Raw genomic sequence first — 16222 nt, forward strand, 5'->3', positions numbered from 1 at the left:
GTACTAAACACAATTAGTTGCAGAGATATGGCAACGCACCATCGGCTCTGGAAACTTGCAGCACACTTTAACAACCTGGTATTAAAGAAAAAGATTCAGTATGCATTTGATCATGATGACCTGTATGGAAATATCAGCAAATTGCTACGGCAATGGCTTTCTTGGAATCATTATCGAGGACAAAGGGAATCTATCTGGGCCAGCACTTTTGGAGGTTGTTTTAACAATCCGTCTGGAAAATTTTATTTCTCATCTATTGTTCTTTTCTTGTTAGAGCTTTTTACAAAACCGCTATTTAATCCTAGTGGTGTAACTAAAGGAAACCAGGTTACCATGGGTCACTACAAGGAGATATTTCAGTCGTCAGCTAATGAGTCTGCCAGGAAGTATGGAGACTTTACTATCGGTGCGTCAAAGCCATTAGGTCCTTGAGGAAAGCTGGAAAATCTGATGTATAGTTTATGGGGTCCCCTCAGTGGTTAGAAGGAGCTGGGTTTAAGCCCCTGTGCTGCAGGCTTATTCCCGGTTGAAGTGTCCTTAACCAAGAAACTCAAGCTCAAGGGAGTCTGCTCTGTAGCTGAAGCTGCAGTCTGAGCTCTTTCCATTTGGAGGAAGTCAATGAGAAGAATATTCAATCAATAATGTACAACTTTATTTGGTATGTTTGTGTGTATATATATATATATATATATATAAATATATATATATATATATATATATATATATATATATATATATATATATATATATATATATATATATATATATATATATATATATGTGTGTGTGTGTGTATATACATATGTGAATGTGATTTTAACCTAGCAAATAATGAAATTGTTCATTGTGCATTCCATAGATCTAACAAAATAACTAGAAATGTGACCTAAATTTCTGTTATTAATATACTAACCCTAAACAAATTGTATAGTTTCATTGATAAAGAACTGAGACTGAGATAATCTATAACCCCCTCCCAAAAAAATGAAAATGAAATATATAAATAAATGAAATAAATAAAATATGCAAAGACTTCAAGACTGAAATAACATTCACAAAAAAATCCCTCGTTGTTTCAAGAACACTGTCCTTTGCTGCCCTATAGCTTTGATTGATGTTCCAATTGTAGGGTCATGTTAAATCCTATAAATAATTTTTTCCCCGAAAAACATGCAGAGGAGGGTGAGACGTTTTTTAAGTCTTGAGTAGTGTCTGCAAACCTTCTACTAAACACAAGGCAGTGTCTATATAGCCTGAGAGACGAAACCAGTGGCAAAAAAGTCCAACAAGCTACTTCTCACAAAGATCAAAGGGCTGGTCACAACAGAAAGTGACACAGCAAAATTAATCTACATGTCTTTGTGAAATAGTCTGTGCTAGAGGCTTGGTGATGTAGTGACTACTCTCAGACCTAGTCAGTGAACTACTGTAATTGAAGAGCTAACATGCTAGCAAGCCAGGAACATCTTAGCGCTAGTCAGTCGTAATAGCTCTCAGAGCTTCTTTCTACTGTACTATACACTGTACATTTAATTTAATAAAGAGTTATTGAAGAGGGTAAAAAAGGCTCTCTGAGCTATCAAGCTTGCTAAATATCATTTAACTAGCATTAACTGTCAGTTAGCATGTTTGTTAGCTAGGTCGCTCAAGGGGCAATAAGTTCACCCTAACCCTCGTGCCATCAACTCCACCAAATGCACTATATTTCCTATCTAAGAGGGACAAATATTTTATGCATGTGGATGGGACTGGAAAATACATATTCAGGTTATTTATGGGAATCCGCAGGGAGGGAGGGAGCCTTGCTGAGAGGCTGAACTCTTTGATACTCGAGGACATGGAGGTTAGTGGTCCATTTCAAACGCTGACGGGGGGAAATATGTTTAGTGGGTGACATTGCAAATGCAGGGAATTTACTTGCCTGTGTGTAGCTTTGCCACAAGACACAGACGCAGAGAAGAGTGAGGTTTTCTCACCAGTGAACTCCATGGAACAAAGTGGTTTTGATTGAGAAATATTTAAGTACTGGCAATGTGAATGCAGTCTTCCATCTATGCCTTTTTAAGGGTATAGTTAATATTATTGGTTAAGATGTAAAATGAATGCAAATGAATAAACAAAAGATTTGGAATAAATTATGCATAAACCTTCCATTGTCTGGGAATGTTGCAACTCCTTGCCAGAAGTTTAGGGTAAATTTGTCGAGCAACATCACTTTCCTCTCTCTTTTTATTGAAGTGTTAACAGAGTGGGGCATGGTCAGCCGTGGTATTCAGAGAACGAGCAGGGCCTCAGGCAGTAATCCTAATTTTATTTCAGGAAGTGGAATTGGAAGAATGTGGAAAAGCATAAATATTAAAAGATGAAGTGCTGAGGATAAATATATCTCTAGTTGAAGAAAACAGAGTGGATTCTTTCTCAGGCGATCCGTCTCTTTAGTCAACAGGCTGTGAGGAAAAATTTCGAGGTTAAACCGAACAGACAGCTCACCAGCACGTTAATTCCCTCTTAGTGTTTGCTGTTCGGAAAAACACTCCACAGCATCTTGGTGATGGTATGATTTCACTCTTTCGTATTATTAAATGTGAGAGGAATTTCTGCAGCTGTAAGCCTAAATTACCCCAGAGTTAGTTTGTGCCTCTGAGCCATTAATATAGACATATTTGTTTTAAGATTTGATGACATTCAGTAAATAATCCCAAACTTTTATCAGTCAGGAAATGTAATTAGTATATTCAGTGCTGGTTTATTACCAAAGAGGCAAAACAATTGTTAGTGGTATGATTTTTATTTTATTTTAATGAGGCCATCTGGAATATCCTCAAGACAATATGCAGCCACGCAAACCAGAGTCTGGACTCTGTTAACTTTGGTTGAGACAATCCACTACTTAAACAGAGTGTATGAGTAATGTTTTTTACTTCAAGACATTACTGCAAATTATCAGAAAGTGAATGCCATACTGTAGGTTTGTAGTACCTGTTTGTGTGGATAGACGTTGATGTGGCATTTGATACATTCTTGTCCCATGTTAGCCCAGGAGTTGCCGCTCATCCACTTCCTCTTACACTTGGGGCACTTGTACTCTCCAAAGCATCTCTTCTTCCCCTGGTAGGGTGTCAGCCCTTCACCTTTGGGTCTGGCCTGTAAAGAACAAAGCAAAGGTGAATAAAATGTATGCACATGTGGGAAGATCATTACTTTTACATTCTTGACCAGATAAAACTTTAGGAGTGCAGAAAGTCTTCAATGCTGTGCAGAGAGTTCAGAATGACAGTTTTAAGAGAAGCTCTTGCATTTAGCTGGACAATAATGGATGGTGAGCTTTGACAGCAGGGTGTGTCCATCCATGTCGTGCTAATATATCCAACTTCATCATACAGCACACTCCTACACACAATTTTGGCACAATATGTGGTTGTGTAATTGACATTTACTTCCATTACAGCTGTGTTAAATTACTCCTCTGATTCTCATGAGGGAGATGATTACGAACAGTCAGTCAGCCATGAAAAAGCACTAGCCTGAGGGCAATATTGTTGGGAGGAGTCGCTCCAATGACTTCACTTTGGCAATTTTATTTAGGCCACTATAACAGCATTGGGAGAAAAGACTAATTTTTCCCCTAAAAGCATGTCACAAACAAACATAATGCTGATGTCATCAAAAGGACAAATCACAAACTGTCCTCCATCCTGCCAAAAGAAACCCAAATGTACACTGATTTGTAAGTTTGTCAGAGCTTGTCATTATCAATTTGAAGCTCTTTCAAAATGCTTTCATGCACAGATGGAAATCTGATATGACAGAAAGAAGTAATCTTAATGTACAGCATGCAGCTGATGGCAGCTTTCCAGAAGGTTAGAAAAAGGCTCTGCGTTCAAAGTGAAAACAGACCTGCCCGGTCCACTCTTGATTCCCCCGCAAGACTGCAGATTGTTTTCATAATCACTTTAACATTGGCTGCAGATTCCGGGGTGGATGTAGGGGGTATGGGGGCTGTGGGAGTGAGAGGAGGGGTACAATCTGTATCCCTGGTCTTCCCTTATTTTGTCCCAGCCCTTATGTGAGTAATAGGAACTTTAATCAGAGGCATCTGGCGCTGTCCTGACAGACGTCAGCACTTCGCATCAGCACCAGCAAGCCAACCCTAAGTATGAGCGGCTGTGCTTCAATCTGGCCCCTCAACAGCATGACCTAAACCCCACAGTCAACTTTGCATCTCCCACTGTGACAGCATGCAGGCTGGAAAATCTGACTTCTGCTGGCCTGCAGCACACCAGTCTATACACACTGACAGGGTTGTCTTGATGCAATCAACGGGCAATCTCAAAGACAATGCCATGGCAACATTTTGTTTGGATGCTCTCCTACAGATGATCTAGTTAGTGTGGTCCATCTACAAACAGGCTGTCATTCTCACACTGGGTTTCTGCTGCAGTAAGACTAACCACTATTTTATCTAATAAAATAAATCTATTTTGAAATTTAAAAATAAACTATGATGAGAGTGCCAGGTGTACTAGCCGGGAGGTCTAACCTTAACCCTCGTTTTTCATTTGGAAATGAACATAGTCAAATTCTGTTTGTTTGAATGTAAAAAATCTCTCCCCGATACTGCAGCCAGGACTCAGCAGGACAGAAACAGCACTCATCCTCCTCATGACCATTCCTCTCACGCTCCATGCTGTTTCCAGAGTCTGGCCTTGGCCTTTGGCTGCGCGTCATGCTCTGTCTGCAGCTGAGTGCTTTCAGATCAGATACAACCCCCTTTGCAATCAGTTTGAAGAAGCTCCTAACATGCACGCAACGCAGCAAATTGAGCCAGATGAAAAAGTGGTTGCAATGTTGACAATTAGGTTGGTCAGTTGTGTCCTAAGGAGTTTAATACAGTTTTCAAATTCAAGAAAGGTGTATGTAGAGCTGAAAGGATTAGATGATTAATCGATTAGTCGTCAGGAAACGTATATATTATGAACTATTTTGATAAGTGATTAATTGAAACAATTAGCAATAATTAAAATAATCATTAGTTGCAGCCCTATACACTGTAAATACATTTGTTACTTTTGAATAACTTCAAATTAATGCAGTTGATACATTATTAACATGGACAGTAAGCTGGTAAAAATGCACAAAAAACACAAGTGAAAAAGCATTGAATAATCCAATTTCATCACCTCTGCCTTACAAACTGCACACACAAATTTAGTTTGCGCAAATGCAAAGTAATCCGGAACTTGTTTGGACATTTGGAGTTATAAAATAAAAAAAGTTATAAAAGTATTATACTCACATTGTGGTCAGTTGTTGTCAGGCCATTGCAAAACATTACCTCTCACGGAGGTCTTAGATAAAAAGCTCTGGTTCTGAAGTCATAAACTTTACAGCCGCAGTTGGTATTGCACATTCCAATGGACACCCAAACACATGGGAACGAATGTCACAATAACATCTGGATTGTTGTGCCACCACTGCCAGCGGAGGCAGGCTGAGAAATATGGCGCCAGATTCAGTGCTGCAGATATTGAAGAAAGCCGTGGGTTCCTTCACATACATACATACATACATAATGGGCCTGTCTTTCTATTTACATTGGTGCAGTGGATTACAAATCAAAACCCTCAGCTGTAAACTGAATGACTGAGTAAATGTTTTAGTTAGGCTTGATTTCCAGGAAAATAACCACGCTTTGCTGCCTTTAAAGCAACATTTACAAACCATTCACAATACACACAGTACAATGACTAATTTAATGGAACTGCGTCATCACACCACACAACACTCTTGAGATGAGCCTACACGGGAGGATGTGTTTTGTTTTCCTTTGCTCTCTACAAATAAAGCCAGTCAAGCTCATGCCAGGGTACGAGCTAAATGGACACATCTGAGCCACTTTAGAGCATTTTAGGTGGCCGTAAAGTGGAAGCAAAGCTTTGAAACAGCAAATCGTTTCATGGTGTCTGTGCCAGGAGATGGCGAGCAGTGTTTGTCATATCACTTTGACAGCGCATTGAGTCAATGTTTGTTTGTGTCCCCGAGGCTAGAGCCCCGCGTGTTGAGATAAGGGTCAGTGTGTGTGTGTGTGTAGAGGACAGTGTCTATAGAGAAGATTGTGTAGCTCCATAACCACAACTAGTTGACCACATCCTCATTTGGTCCAGATCACAGCAGGGACTCATCATATTGCACACACACATGCGCACACACTATGGGTCAGTGAACTGTTAAATGAAGCATATACACACACATGATACACACATTCACTGATGCAATCTCTACGCAAAACATGGCCACACACAATGCCTCTCTTTCCTTGTGTCCCCTTTAACACCCAGACACAAATGCACACACACAGACACACAAACACACACACTCTCAACAAATTCCACATCCACAGGTTTTCATACACTCTTGAGACACAACTGGAAAGTCTCGGCGCACGGTTTCCTTCACTACTCCCACTCAAGAGTTTAGCCCTGCTACAAGGACACAGATCATTCTTTGGCTCATATTGCAGGATTAATGAGCTCACAAACTGAATTAAATAGAATAAACAGAGCTGTGCAAGAAACGGTAAAACAAAAATGAGACACAAGATAGGAGAACAGGAGAAAGCTCATTAAGACTGAGGAGGAATTAAAGTCAGAGTTGAATGTGAAACATCCTCCTGCTCCTCAAGGATTCTGTTACAAAGGGGGTCTAAAAACCTGCTGCTCTAGAATCAAGACATCCATACAAACACACACACACACACACACAAGGAGAAAAAGAAAAGTGGACGAATTCCACAAGCCCCACAGTCGCCCGATCCAACTGTGGAGAGACCCTCCAATCAGCCCCTCTCAGGAGGGTGGAGAAAGGGAAGGAGAAACTGAGAGAAAGAAAGAGAAGGAGGAGGAAATCTAAATCCAAAGCAGATGGCCTCCATAGGGGAAAAACACGAGAAACACTGAGAACCGTCGTAAAATAGCTGCTCTGCTTTCAATTAGGCCATACATTTCAGAGACAGAGAGAGAGCGGTGGGAGTTAAAACAGCGTTAACTAACCGCTGTAGCTCTGGCCACAACTACAGTGGATTGGACCCAATAGCATGTGGAGGAATGCAGAGACGATTCTCTGGGGAGTCGATTTTAAAGACGCATATGTTGTACAAACGATATTAGGAATTTGAAGCATTTGCACTATTGCAGGTAAATTACTGAATTTGAATAGGTGTGTTTACGTGAGTGATCCCGGTCTAGACGACACCCACTGTGATGTCTTTAAATTTCAGGGCAATTCAGTTAATACCATGAAATTGATTAAAAGGTATGCAGCCCAGGCATCTAAGTTTGAAACTGCAGTTTGAATATCTTTTTGCCACAAAACCGTCTTGAAATTCTGCTCCAGTGTAAATCATAAAAAGATGTCTATTACTGACCACTGGAAAAATGTGGTCCAGACCACAGTCTGAGGCCTAAAGGTGATCTTGCATTTGTGTTGATCTTACATTCCAGGCTAAGAGTAATGACCAGTGGACAGACATCAGACTGTATACTCTCAGACACTCGCCTAAAAACCTGAACCCTTAATCCTCTGTCTCCAGCTACAGGATGGGTTAGCCTTGGTTTAATATTAGACGTCCCTTCCAAGCCAAACCTAAGAGGAATCATTCTAAAAGACCGCTACTTTCAAGGTCGTGGATATGGGATTTCATACTTTCTCGACATATTAGAGGAGACATCTACCTACAGTTGTTTTGGGCTCCACATATTGCCCACAGTCAGTCCACAGACAACAAATACGAGGAGACAGTGCTGACAGTAAAGCTTGGGTTTTTATGCAAAGGTTACATGCCATTCAGCGGTTTGTCCGCTTCTTAGAGAAAACAAGGGATTTGGTGGGTAAAACAACGTTGAGGCTTTGGAAAATGGTTGGTAGTAATTGTATGCAACCACTTTTCTACTCTGGATTTGGAGAGCAGGGTCTTTGTTGGCAAATGCAGCTGAGCTATATATGAGTCTTTGAAATTTCTCCAAATAAACCTAAACATTTGAAAAGAGAAATGATGGTTTGTTGGGATTGTACAGTAAAGAAAAGTAAAGAAAAACAGTTTTAAGTGTAACATAAAGGAAACAAACATATTCTTTATTAGTTAACTTGCATGAATTTTCGGACATAAAAATTAAACAAAGTAACCTCATGTCTAAGCCGAGGCTCTTCCTTACAACAGAGTAAACAGGCTTGATGTTTTTTATGATAATGTGACATTCTTTGGCATGATTTGATGTTCCCATCACCGCACCGTAGAGTTACATGATCACTGAGACCCAGACAGGTCAATGAGTCACAGCATACGCCTCCCATTCAGTGAAGAGAAATACACTGTAAAAGGAATTGCCTGAGGTTGTTTGTCAGACCGCACCAGAAGGAGCAGAAGCGTTTGTCAGGTCATTTGGGGCAAATAATACTTGCACAACAATTCCTAGAGCACAGTTTGGTTTGGGTTGACCACATCAAGGCAATTCAGATGTGAAACATAAAAAATATGCAAAAATGTCACATACTTTCACACATTACATTATCCTTTGTGGTATTCCTATCCACATGGCACCTAGAAAAAGAAAGAAAGAAAACAAAATTGCACTCTTTGATCCTGGTCATTCAGGAGGAGTTGTCTATTTTGTCTAAACGGTTTCTTAGTTAAATCATCGTATCCTTTACCATCACTACCTGATTATCTGACATCACAGCAACTACAGAATAAAGATCTGAGGATGTCAGCCTGTTAGTCAGAACTGAGGGCCAAGTGAGGGGGTGCAGATGGCCACTGCTTCAAGTCTCTCACAAGAATGACACTGTCACCACCTCAGCTGTGTCTCACTGCAAACAGAACAAGCTTTTTTTATTGGCTGTTTCCGCTGCTGGACTAAACAGCCCCAACCCCATGCCAGAACCTCAGCCAGGTGCATTATGGGGACTATTTATCAATCCCACCATGCACTACAAGCTCTAAATACAGCCACTGTTTTCTGTGCGTCTCTCTTTTTGCGCTGCCATCTTTCTCACCTCTCTCTCTCTCTGGACAGCTCCTTTGCTGCTGCAGCTGTCTCTTTCTAATGCCTGTAAAGAAAAGTGGCTGAGGCTGAAAGTGATGGGAGGAACAGGTGTGCTGTTTAAGTGATAAATTTGCCCTCACTCGAGCACAATGCACCTCAGTTTATAAAAACAATCTCCCCTAAACGGGTCTGCGAATGCCACAGGCTGGAGCCTGTTTAACATAGTCAAATTACTGAGTAAAACAAATATGTTAATTACAGTCAGATGTAATTAATCCAAGCCTACATTTTGTGACTGATAATTATGCTTAATGACCTTTGACGTCATAGTGCATTGTATGTGTCGCTCCAATTAATGAGGACAATGTTTGTGACACTTTTATATCTAAGATCACACCACATGCAAAGTAATAATTCATAATCACATTTCTCAAACTCTCTCAGCCTTTGTAAACAATTGCAGAGTTATTACAAAGCAAAGCCATGTTTTTCAAGTATCCCAGATAGAGCTGCCTTAATGCAGGCTTGCTGGCGCAAGCCCCAAACTGCTGGGCTGCTCCCCAGCGTTCCGTAGCGCTCCGATCACTAGCTAGCATCTGGAAACCATCAGTGTAAACAAAGGAGCAGCGGAGGAGCTCAGGCAACGCTCTGCCTCTCCGCATCCCCTAGGACATCAGTCAGAGAGCAGCACAAGAACACCAAACGGGCCCCAAAACTCTGTGTATTGCATTTCCGCATGCATGTGAGCGTGCACGAGTGTGTCCATGAGCATATCTGTGTCTGCTCTTGTGTCCTCATCTCAGGATCTGCATTTGGTTTGGCTGCAGTTCAGAAAGAGATAGATTTACAGATACAGCGGCTGGGGTTTAGTCCACAATGTTAGCTTTGAGTCTTTTGGAGTTTTTGTTTGGTTTGCTCATTGACTGTAGCATTTCTGATAAGACTTCTAATTGCTTTAATGTGGTTTCAGTTAGCGTGCTAGCCTTAGCGGTCTGATGAATGCTACAAGGGGGAGAGGCAGAAACCTGGATGTGGTTTCAACCTGAGAACTGGCTCTCCTCTGTGAAACATCAAAACAAGATCAAAGCATCAATCATGCCTGATCCTTCTCTGAGACACGACAAGGAAATATTTCCTGAATAGTACTTCAGTAACCATATATCTATTAATCATGTGGTTTGGTCTTTTTCAGCTGAAACCTCCAAGATGTGGTTCATTGGAGCTTTTAAACACCGAACCTCACACTTAAGCAAACTCTATGATACTTGTAAACACACACCACAGAGGACAGCAGGGTTTTGCAGTTTGCAGTCTCCAACCTGTTACAGCAGAAAAGAAAGCCAGTCTGTATAAACATGAATGTTTTCGCCATGGATGTGGTTTTCACTTTTCTCATGCAAATTTTTAATTATTTATTTTCCTGAATCGATAATCAGGCTTTAAATATTCTCAGTTTACTCAACAAAAAGTGAATGTGTACATACTTTGTTAAATATTTCAAACAACAGTGACTTAGTGTGTATGTTAACCATGATGGTGGAGATCACTGTGGCTGGTAACTGCCTTGTATTCCTTCCGTTGCTTCAGCAGCTCCACATCTACAACTGCTGAGATAAGCATTCTTATCTTGTACAGTTGTCTCTAAATATAAACCTCAGCATTACACAATCATGTACTGCACAGAACCTCAATCACACACACTTGGGTTTGTGCAAACGACCAAGCACACAAATGTATGCATGCATTTATCCTGCAGACATAACTTTAATACAAACTTTTTCCCACACAGACACACACAGTATAACACCAAGTTCATGGTGCAGATGATAAAACCCATCCAAGTCATACAACAAGAAAAAATAACCATTTAAATCATACTGTCTTGAATGCGCTGCAATGGTTTTTGACCTCATTGATCAACCTTAATGTTATTTACAGTGAACACAGTAGACTGTGCAGGAAACCACTGCACACTCATCATTTTAGTCTCTGCTTTTTTGAGACACAGCTCAAAGCTGACAAAGCTGATTTAGGGCTGCAACTAACAATTATTTTTATTGTTTTATTTTATTAATCTGCCGATTATTTTCTTGATTAATCAATGAATTGTTCGGCCTAAAAAAAGTCAGAAATTCCATCAGACTTTCTTAAAGCCCACTGTGATGGCATCAAATGTATTGTTTTGTTCATCTAATAGTACAAAAGACATTCAGATTAGTATCACATAAGACAAAGCAGCAAATTGCTGGAAAAAAGGATGGCTGCATATTATATTTCTGTTGATTGATTAACTGACCAACACACATTATTAGTACATAATAATCTCATCCTAACACTGCTGCTTATTTTCTACTGTAACGTTTAATGTGTCTATCATATAATCTGCCATACTCAGTCATGGCTTACTCAGTCACCTCATTCATTCTAAGTGTGGTGACAAGAAGAGAGCTAGCATAACAGTGCTACTTTCAAGAAGCTATTTGTAACACTGACTGGGTGCAAAATATTTAGATGCACATCTAAATCTAACACTTCAAAAACACTTTGACGTGTAAACTGTCAATCTATAATGTCCTTATGTATTGATAAAATAGACTCACCGAAAAAGATTCATTATTTTTTCTAATATTAGTCAGCAACCGGTATGTGAGCTCAATGACTTATCCTCTAAGTTTCCCATCACTAGTCAGTCCCTCACTCGTCTGAGCCTGCACTGCATCCATGTGGGTCAGGGTGCTATTCTTAAAAAGGTTTCGTATTCTAGAAGCTCTTTATTTTAGCTTTTCATATGTGCTTGACATTTCATTACACTATAAAAAGCAGTTTACTCACAATAGTACATCCCAGTTGTTTCCAGGTCTAAATATGTCCATGAGGCATTCGTGCTGTCGTAAAGTCTTTTGCTGCATTTATCACCTCCCAGGTGTTATGTGTGAGGGAAGCAGCAGAAATTAGTAGTGGACTGAGATAGAAAAAAAGTATAAAATCTGTTATGTGGAAAAGGAACATAACAACTTAGTATATATTCAAATCCACAGCTATTTAAAAGCTTCAATCTAATCTAACAGGCAACATTTCCTAAAAGGATCACAAACCCACATGGACCTGAAACAGTGCAACAAATATCACTGGTGCCGTCTATTTAAGGTGGACAGCAATGCATTTAAAATGAAATGATGATAAATATTTTTAGGTGAGAAGTGATGGTCAGGGTTCAAGTTTTTCCCTCGTGGGTTTCTGGGTTTAACCGCTGAGATCACAAGTCCTTATAAATGGGTTTGTTATCTCACAGTGATACAGAGGGGAGGATTTCAAGAGGACAACCATTCCAACTGTTTTAAAGAATAACCACAAGACCATTTCCAACTCCATGGAGATGCCAAAATAGTTCATTCTAGGAAATGGCCTCTGCTGGGCAGAGGTACTGTATGTGTGTTTTTACTGGAAGAGACTGAGACTGTGCCACAGTACACACACAAAAAATGCTTTCTGTAATGATCTTAAAACAGAACGAGTGTCTAGGTTTAACATTTTCTCAGATTCTAGTCCCTGTAACAGTACCGGGCATTTCACTTATGTTTAGTCTGTTCTCTGACATGCTGAGATATCGCACAGGGAAAAGGTAAATCAAGACAGCTGTAGCAAAGATAAAACATCCCACAGTCAGTCATGTAGATAAGTTGAGAGGCTGTGCCAGAAAGTATCAAAAAAGGTATATTGTGCTTTTAAATGTCATCAATGCCCACCGAGAAATTGCTGAAGCGTATTTACAGGAACAGTATGCTGGATCATAAAATTGTTATGGTTTCAGTTCTATTTGTATTTGTCCCTTTCAAATAAAACAGAGAGCAAAGAAATACAGGCATATTACTGCACTTACTTACTGCAGTAATAAAACAAACACACATGGCAGAAGTAAAACACAAGATTGTGAACTTCCCCCAAAGACCATAGAAATACCCCAGAGGAGCATTTTTTATCAGTTGAATATGATTAGCTTTTTACTTTTTACTACCCAATAACATCCATGTGTTTTTGACTTTTGACAATAGATTTTCAGTCGGTGGCTTTGCTTAGTAGAGGGATCATAAAACATTTTCTAGTTGTAGGAAACAATGCAGAATTCAATTACTGTATTCTGGGGGGACAAATGGCAAAGTTGACATTACAATATGCTGATCTGTTGATTTAGATTAAAACAAATCTCAGCTAAGTAATTTTTAATGATGTTATTGCTTACAAATTAAATTTGATGACCTGCAATTTCTGGTTGTTTTGATAAACTTGAGGTGGAGGTCTTGTATTATGAGTTGTTGTAAGCAGCTGATTTCAATGTTATGACGATTAATAAGCTTATGTTTGATTTTGCCCAACCAAATAATGAGAGGATATTTATTTTCAAAGAAATTTCTCCCAAAATATATTGATTAATATGAAATTTCACTTGTGCCCCAACAGACCAGTGCCCCAGTTCTTTTGAACAAGCATGTCATACAATGCATGCAGGCATTACAGTCATACATGCACACGTGCATTTGTGTGGTGTGTGCAAGTGTGTGTACGTCAAAGTTTTTCTTCTCAGTAACAGACCCACGTCATTCGTGTCCAAGACAGCTGCAGAGGCATATCACCATGCCAGCATGCTCTTTGCCAAAACCCTATTCCCAGATTCCTAGATTTCCACAACCCAGCTTCCCTAATCGGCCACGGATCTCAGTGTCATGTTCTTGGATGACTGATGGATACTCCTGAGAGTCAAGCATGTGGGTGTTTTGCTTCATACCAATAACACTCTCTTGTTTTAAAGCTGATGTTTTTGACAGTATCCTTTCTCTCTCCTCATGCTTCTTTCATAGAAAACACAAGCACGGTCCAACTAGGCCTTGGAGTCTGTCCTGGTTGAACCCAGAAGCTCCGTTCCATCAACGCAACAACTTGAGATGGAAGCTGTCTCTTTTCACAGACATAGGATAAGTTTACCGTACTCCTACACTTACCATATTGACCGTCCGTTAAGGGCTAATGCTAAGTGGGGCCGTGGGTGTGAATTTCCCCCCTGCCCTCTCCTAGCCTTGGACTTAGCCACGGTCCCACTAAGCCCAACGAGCTGTGCAGCTGCACAGCAGCGTTGGGTTACCAGGCCAGTGAATGACAAGAGCAGGTTGGGTGGCAGACTGAGGCATACAGAGGTGCACAAAACATCTCATCATCTGCCACAGGAAGATCATACTACTGCTGTGTATGTTTGCATGTAATGCCTGTAGTTGTGTGTATTTGGGTGTGTTTGTGAGTGTGTGTGTGTTTATATATTTCTGTAAGTCACTCTGCCGGATATACTGTACACGTGTGTTGCTAATCTCAGTGTCTCTTGGTGTCAATGCTATATTGGACCTATGGCCCTATATGGTTTCTCAATGCTCTTGATATAAAGGCTCTTTCTTTGTATAACTCCTCAAAAATAAAATATGTTGACAGGTAGTGGCCACATCTGTTTTTCACAGTGAGGATGGTTGCCTGTCATCTTTGACACTATTAAAGAGAAAAGCTGTCTGATACAGCATGTCTCCAGCATCCCTGATAAGGCTTATCTGTTTACAGGGCAGTCTCTCTTCACTCTCAGTCTCTGTCTCTCTCTTTGGTAACCTGACTGAGTGAGTGTTAGAGCAGAGACAGGCGCAGGGCCTTCAGAGCCTTTGTTGCGACTGGAAGGAAGATCAGGGGTCACCCTGTAAAAACATTCCCATGGTGCACCTCCCCCCACCCCTCATCCCTGCCAGAAACTTCCCGATATACTACAGGGCAGTGCATACAGAAAGAAAGGAGGGAAGTAAAAAGTTTCTAAATTAAATGCAGGTCATTTACAGTAAGTAAAGGGACAGCCACCAAAATCTATTTTCACTTGAAAGGTACAGAGGCACTGCATGAGTTTTGTGAAACATCAAAACCTACAATTAGACATGAGTTAGAGAGAACACACTGTGACAGTAAAAAACAACTAAGTAAATCTAATAGTATAATTAAGAAAGTATGTTATTTTCTGGACAAACATAGTCTGGAATAGCTACAGTCCAAAAGCATAAAAAAATCTCAATACAGTGGCCTCACTTTTATGATATTATTGCACTTTTATATACAAGATACACAATCCTGTTCATTATCCTGTCTTATTTTCAAATTAATTCACAAATTCACAGTCATCTAATCTTCATCTTCCCCGACAATCTTACATGTAGAGGTCAATTTTCAATAAGATCTAGGGATACTACGTTTATTTTTTCATTTGCTTAAAAAAAGTCTTACAGAACATGTTTAAAAAGGGTTGAATCTCTGTGTTATAATTTTTGCTTCTTTAAATTACATACATCTACATATATCTTTGACACTGTGAATAGTATTTTATATTAGTTAACAGAGGTAATGAATAAGCCCTTTGTGTTATTATTATTATTATTATTATTTTTATTACTGTTATTTTTATCTCCTTTGATTATTTTTAACTTGTGCAAAAAAATAAAATAAAACTCAGAGCACATCCCCACTACAATAACATAATGTTGATTTGGGCTCACTTCTACTAAGTACACACACCCCTGTGACGTCACATATTGACCATAACTGTGTTTTAATCCATGGTTAACACAGGGCTGGAGCTCCTGGGTAGCCTGCCAGAGAAGGACTTCAAGATACTTAAACATAAAGAGAGAGAAAAAAAAACAGTTGCAAAATCAAAATCACAGAAGAGGCCCCTATAGTCTATATGTTGACATATAGACAAGCAGACTGTGTAGAACCACCTTTGTAGTTTGTTGTAATTCTTTTTTTTCTCTGTAAGATCCAAGGCTCTACAAACATACTTGAGTCTGACGCACCACTGTGATGCAGTGAGGGCCCTGCTGGGGTAACAATACAGGCCTGCCTTCCTGACCTCTCTGTCTAACAGATCCTACAGACATACAATGACTGCCTTAATTACCAGCCTCCATTCCCACCACTTGGGCTTTCCCCAATGGTGCCCATTCAGAACCGCAGTCTCTCCCTAAGGTGCCCATTTAAGCGCAACACAAAGCCAGCAGTGTCAGCCCCTGATCTCTTGACACCAAATCCAGTCCTGTGTGCCAGCACTTGCAGTTTCACAGTGTCTCTGCCTGTCCGTCTGGTTGTCCGTCTTCTCTGTCAGTCTG

The 16222-nt window shown here is 40.1% G+C and overlaps 1 protein-coding gene across 1 annotated transcript in view; it reads right to left on the bottom strand.

Moving 5' to 3' along the window:
• Positions 1-16222, bottom strand: part of zcchc24 (zinc finger, CCHC domain containing 24) — a 34532-nt gene that overhangs the window by 4787 nt on the left and 13523 nt on the right. Inside the window, exon 3 of the mRNA XM_044214224.1 lies at positions 2980-3144. Within this exon, the coding sequence (XP_044070159.1) occupies positions 2980-3144 (165 nt within the window). The remainder of the gene's footprint in view (positions 1-2979; positions 3145-16222) is intronic.

This window comes from Siniperca chuatsi, linkage group LG11, assembly GCF_020085105.1.
Source record: "Siniperca chuatsi isolate FFG_IHB_CAS linkage group LG11, ASM2008510v1, whole genome shotgun sequence".
Lineage (NCBI taxonomy): Eukaryota > Metazoa > Chordata > Actinopteri > Centrarchiformes > Sinipercidae > Siniperca > Siniperca chuatsi.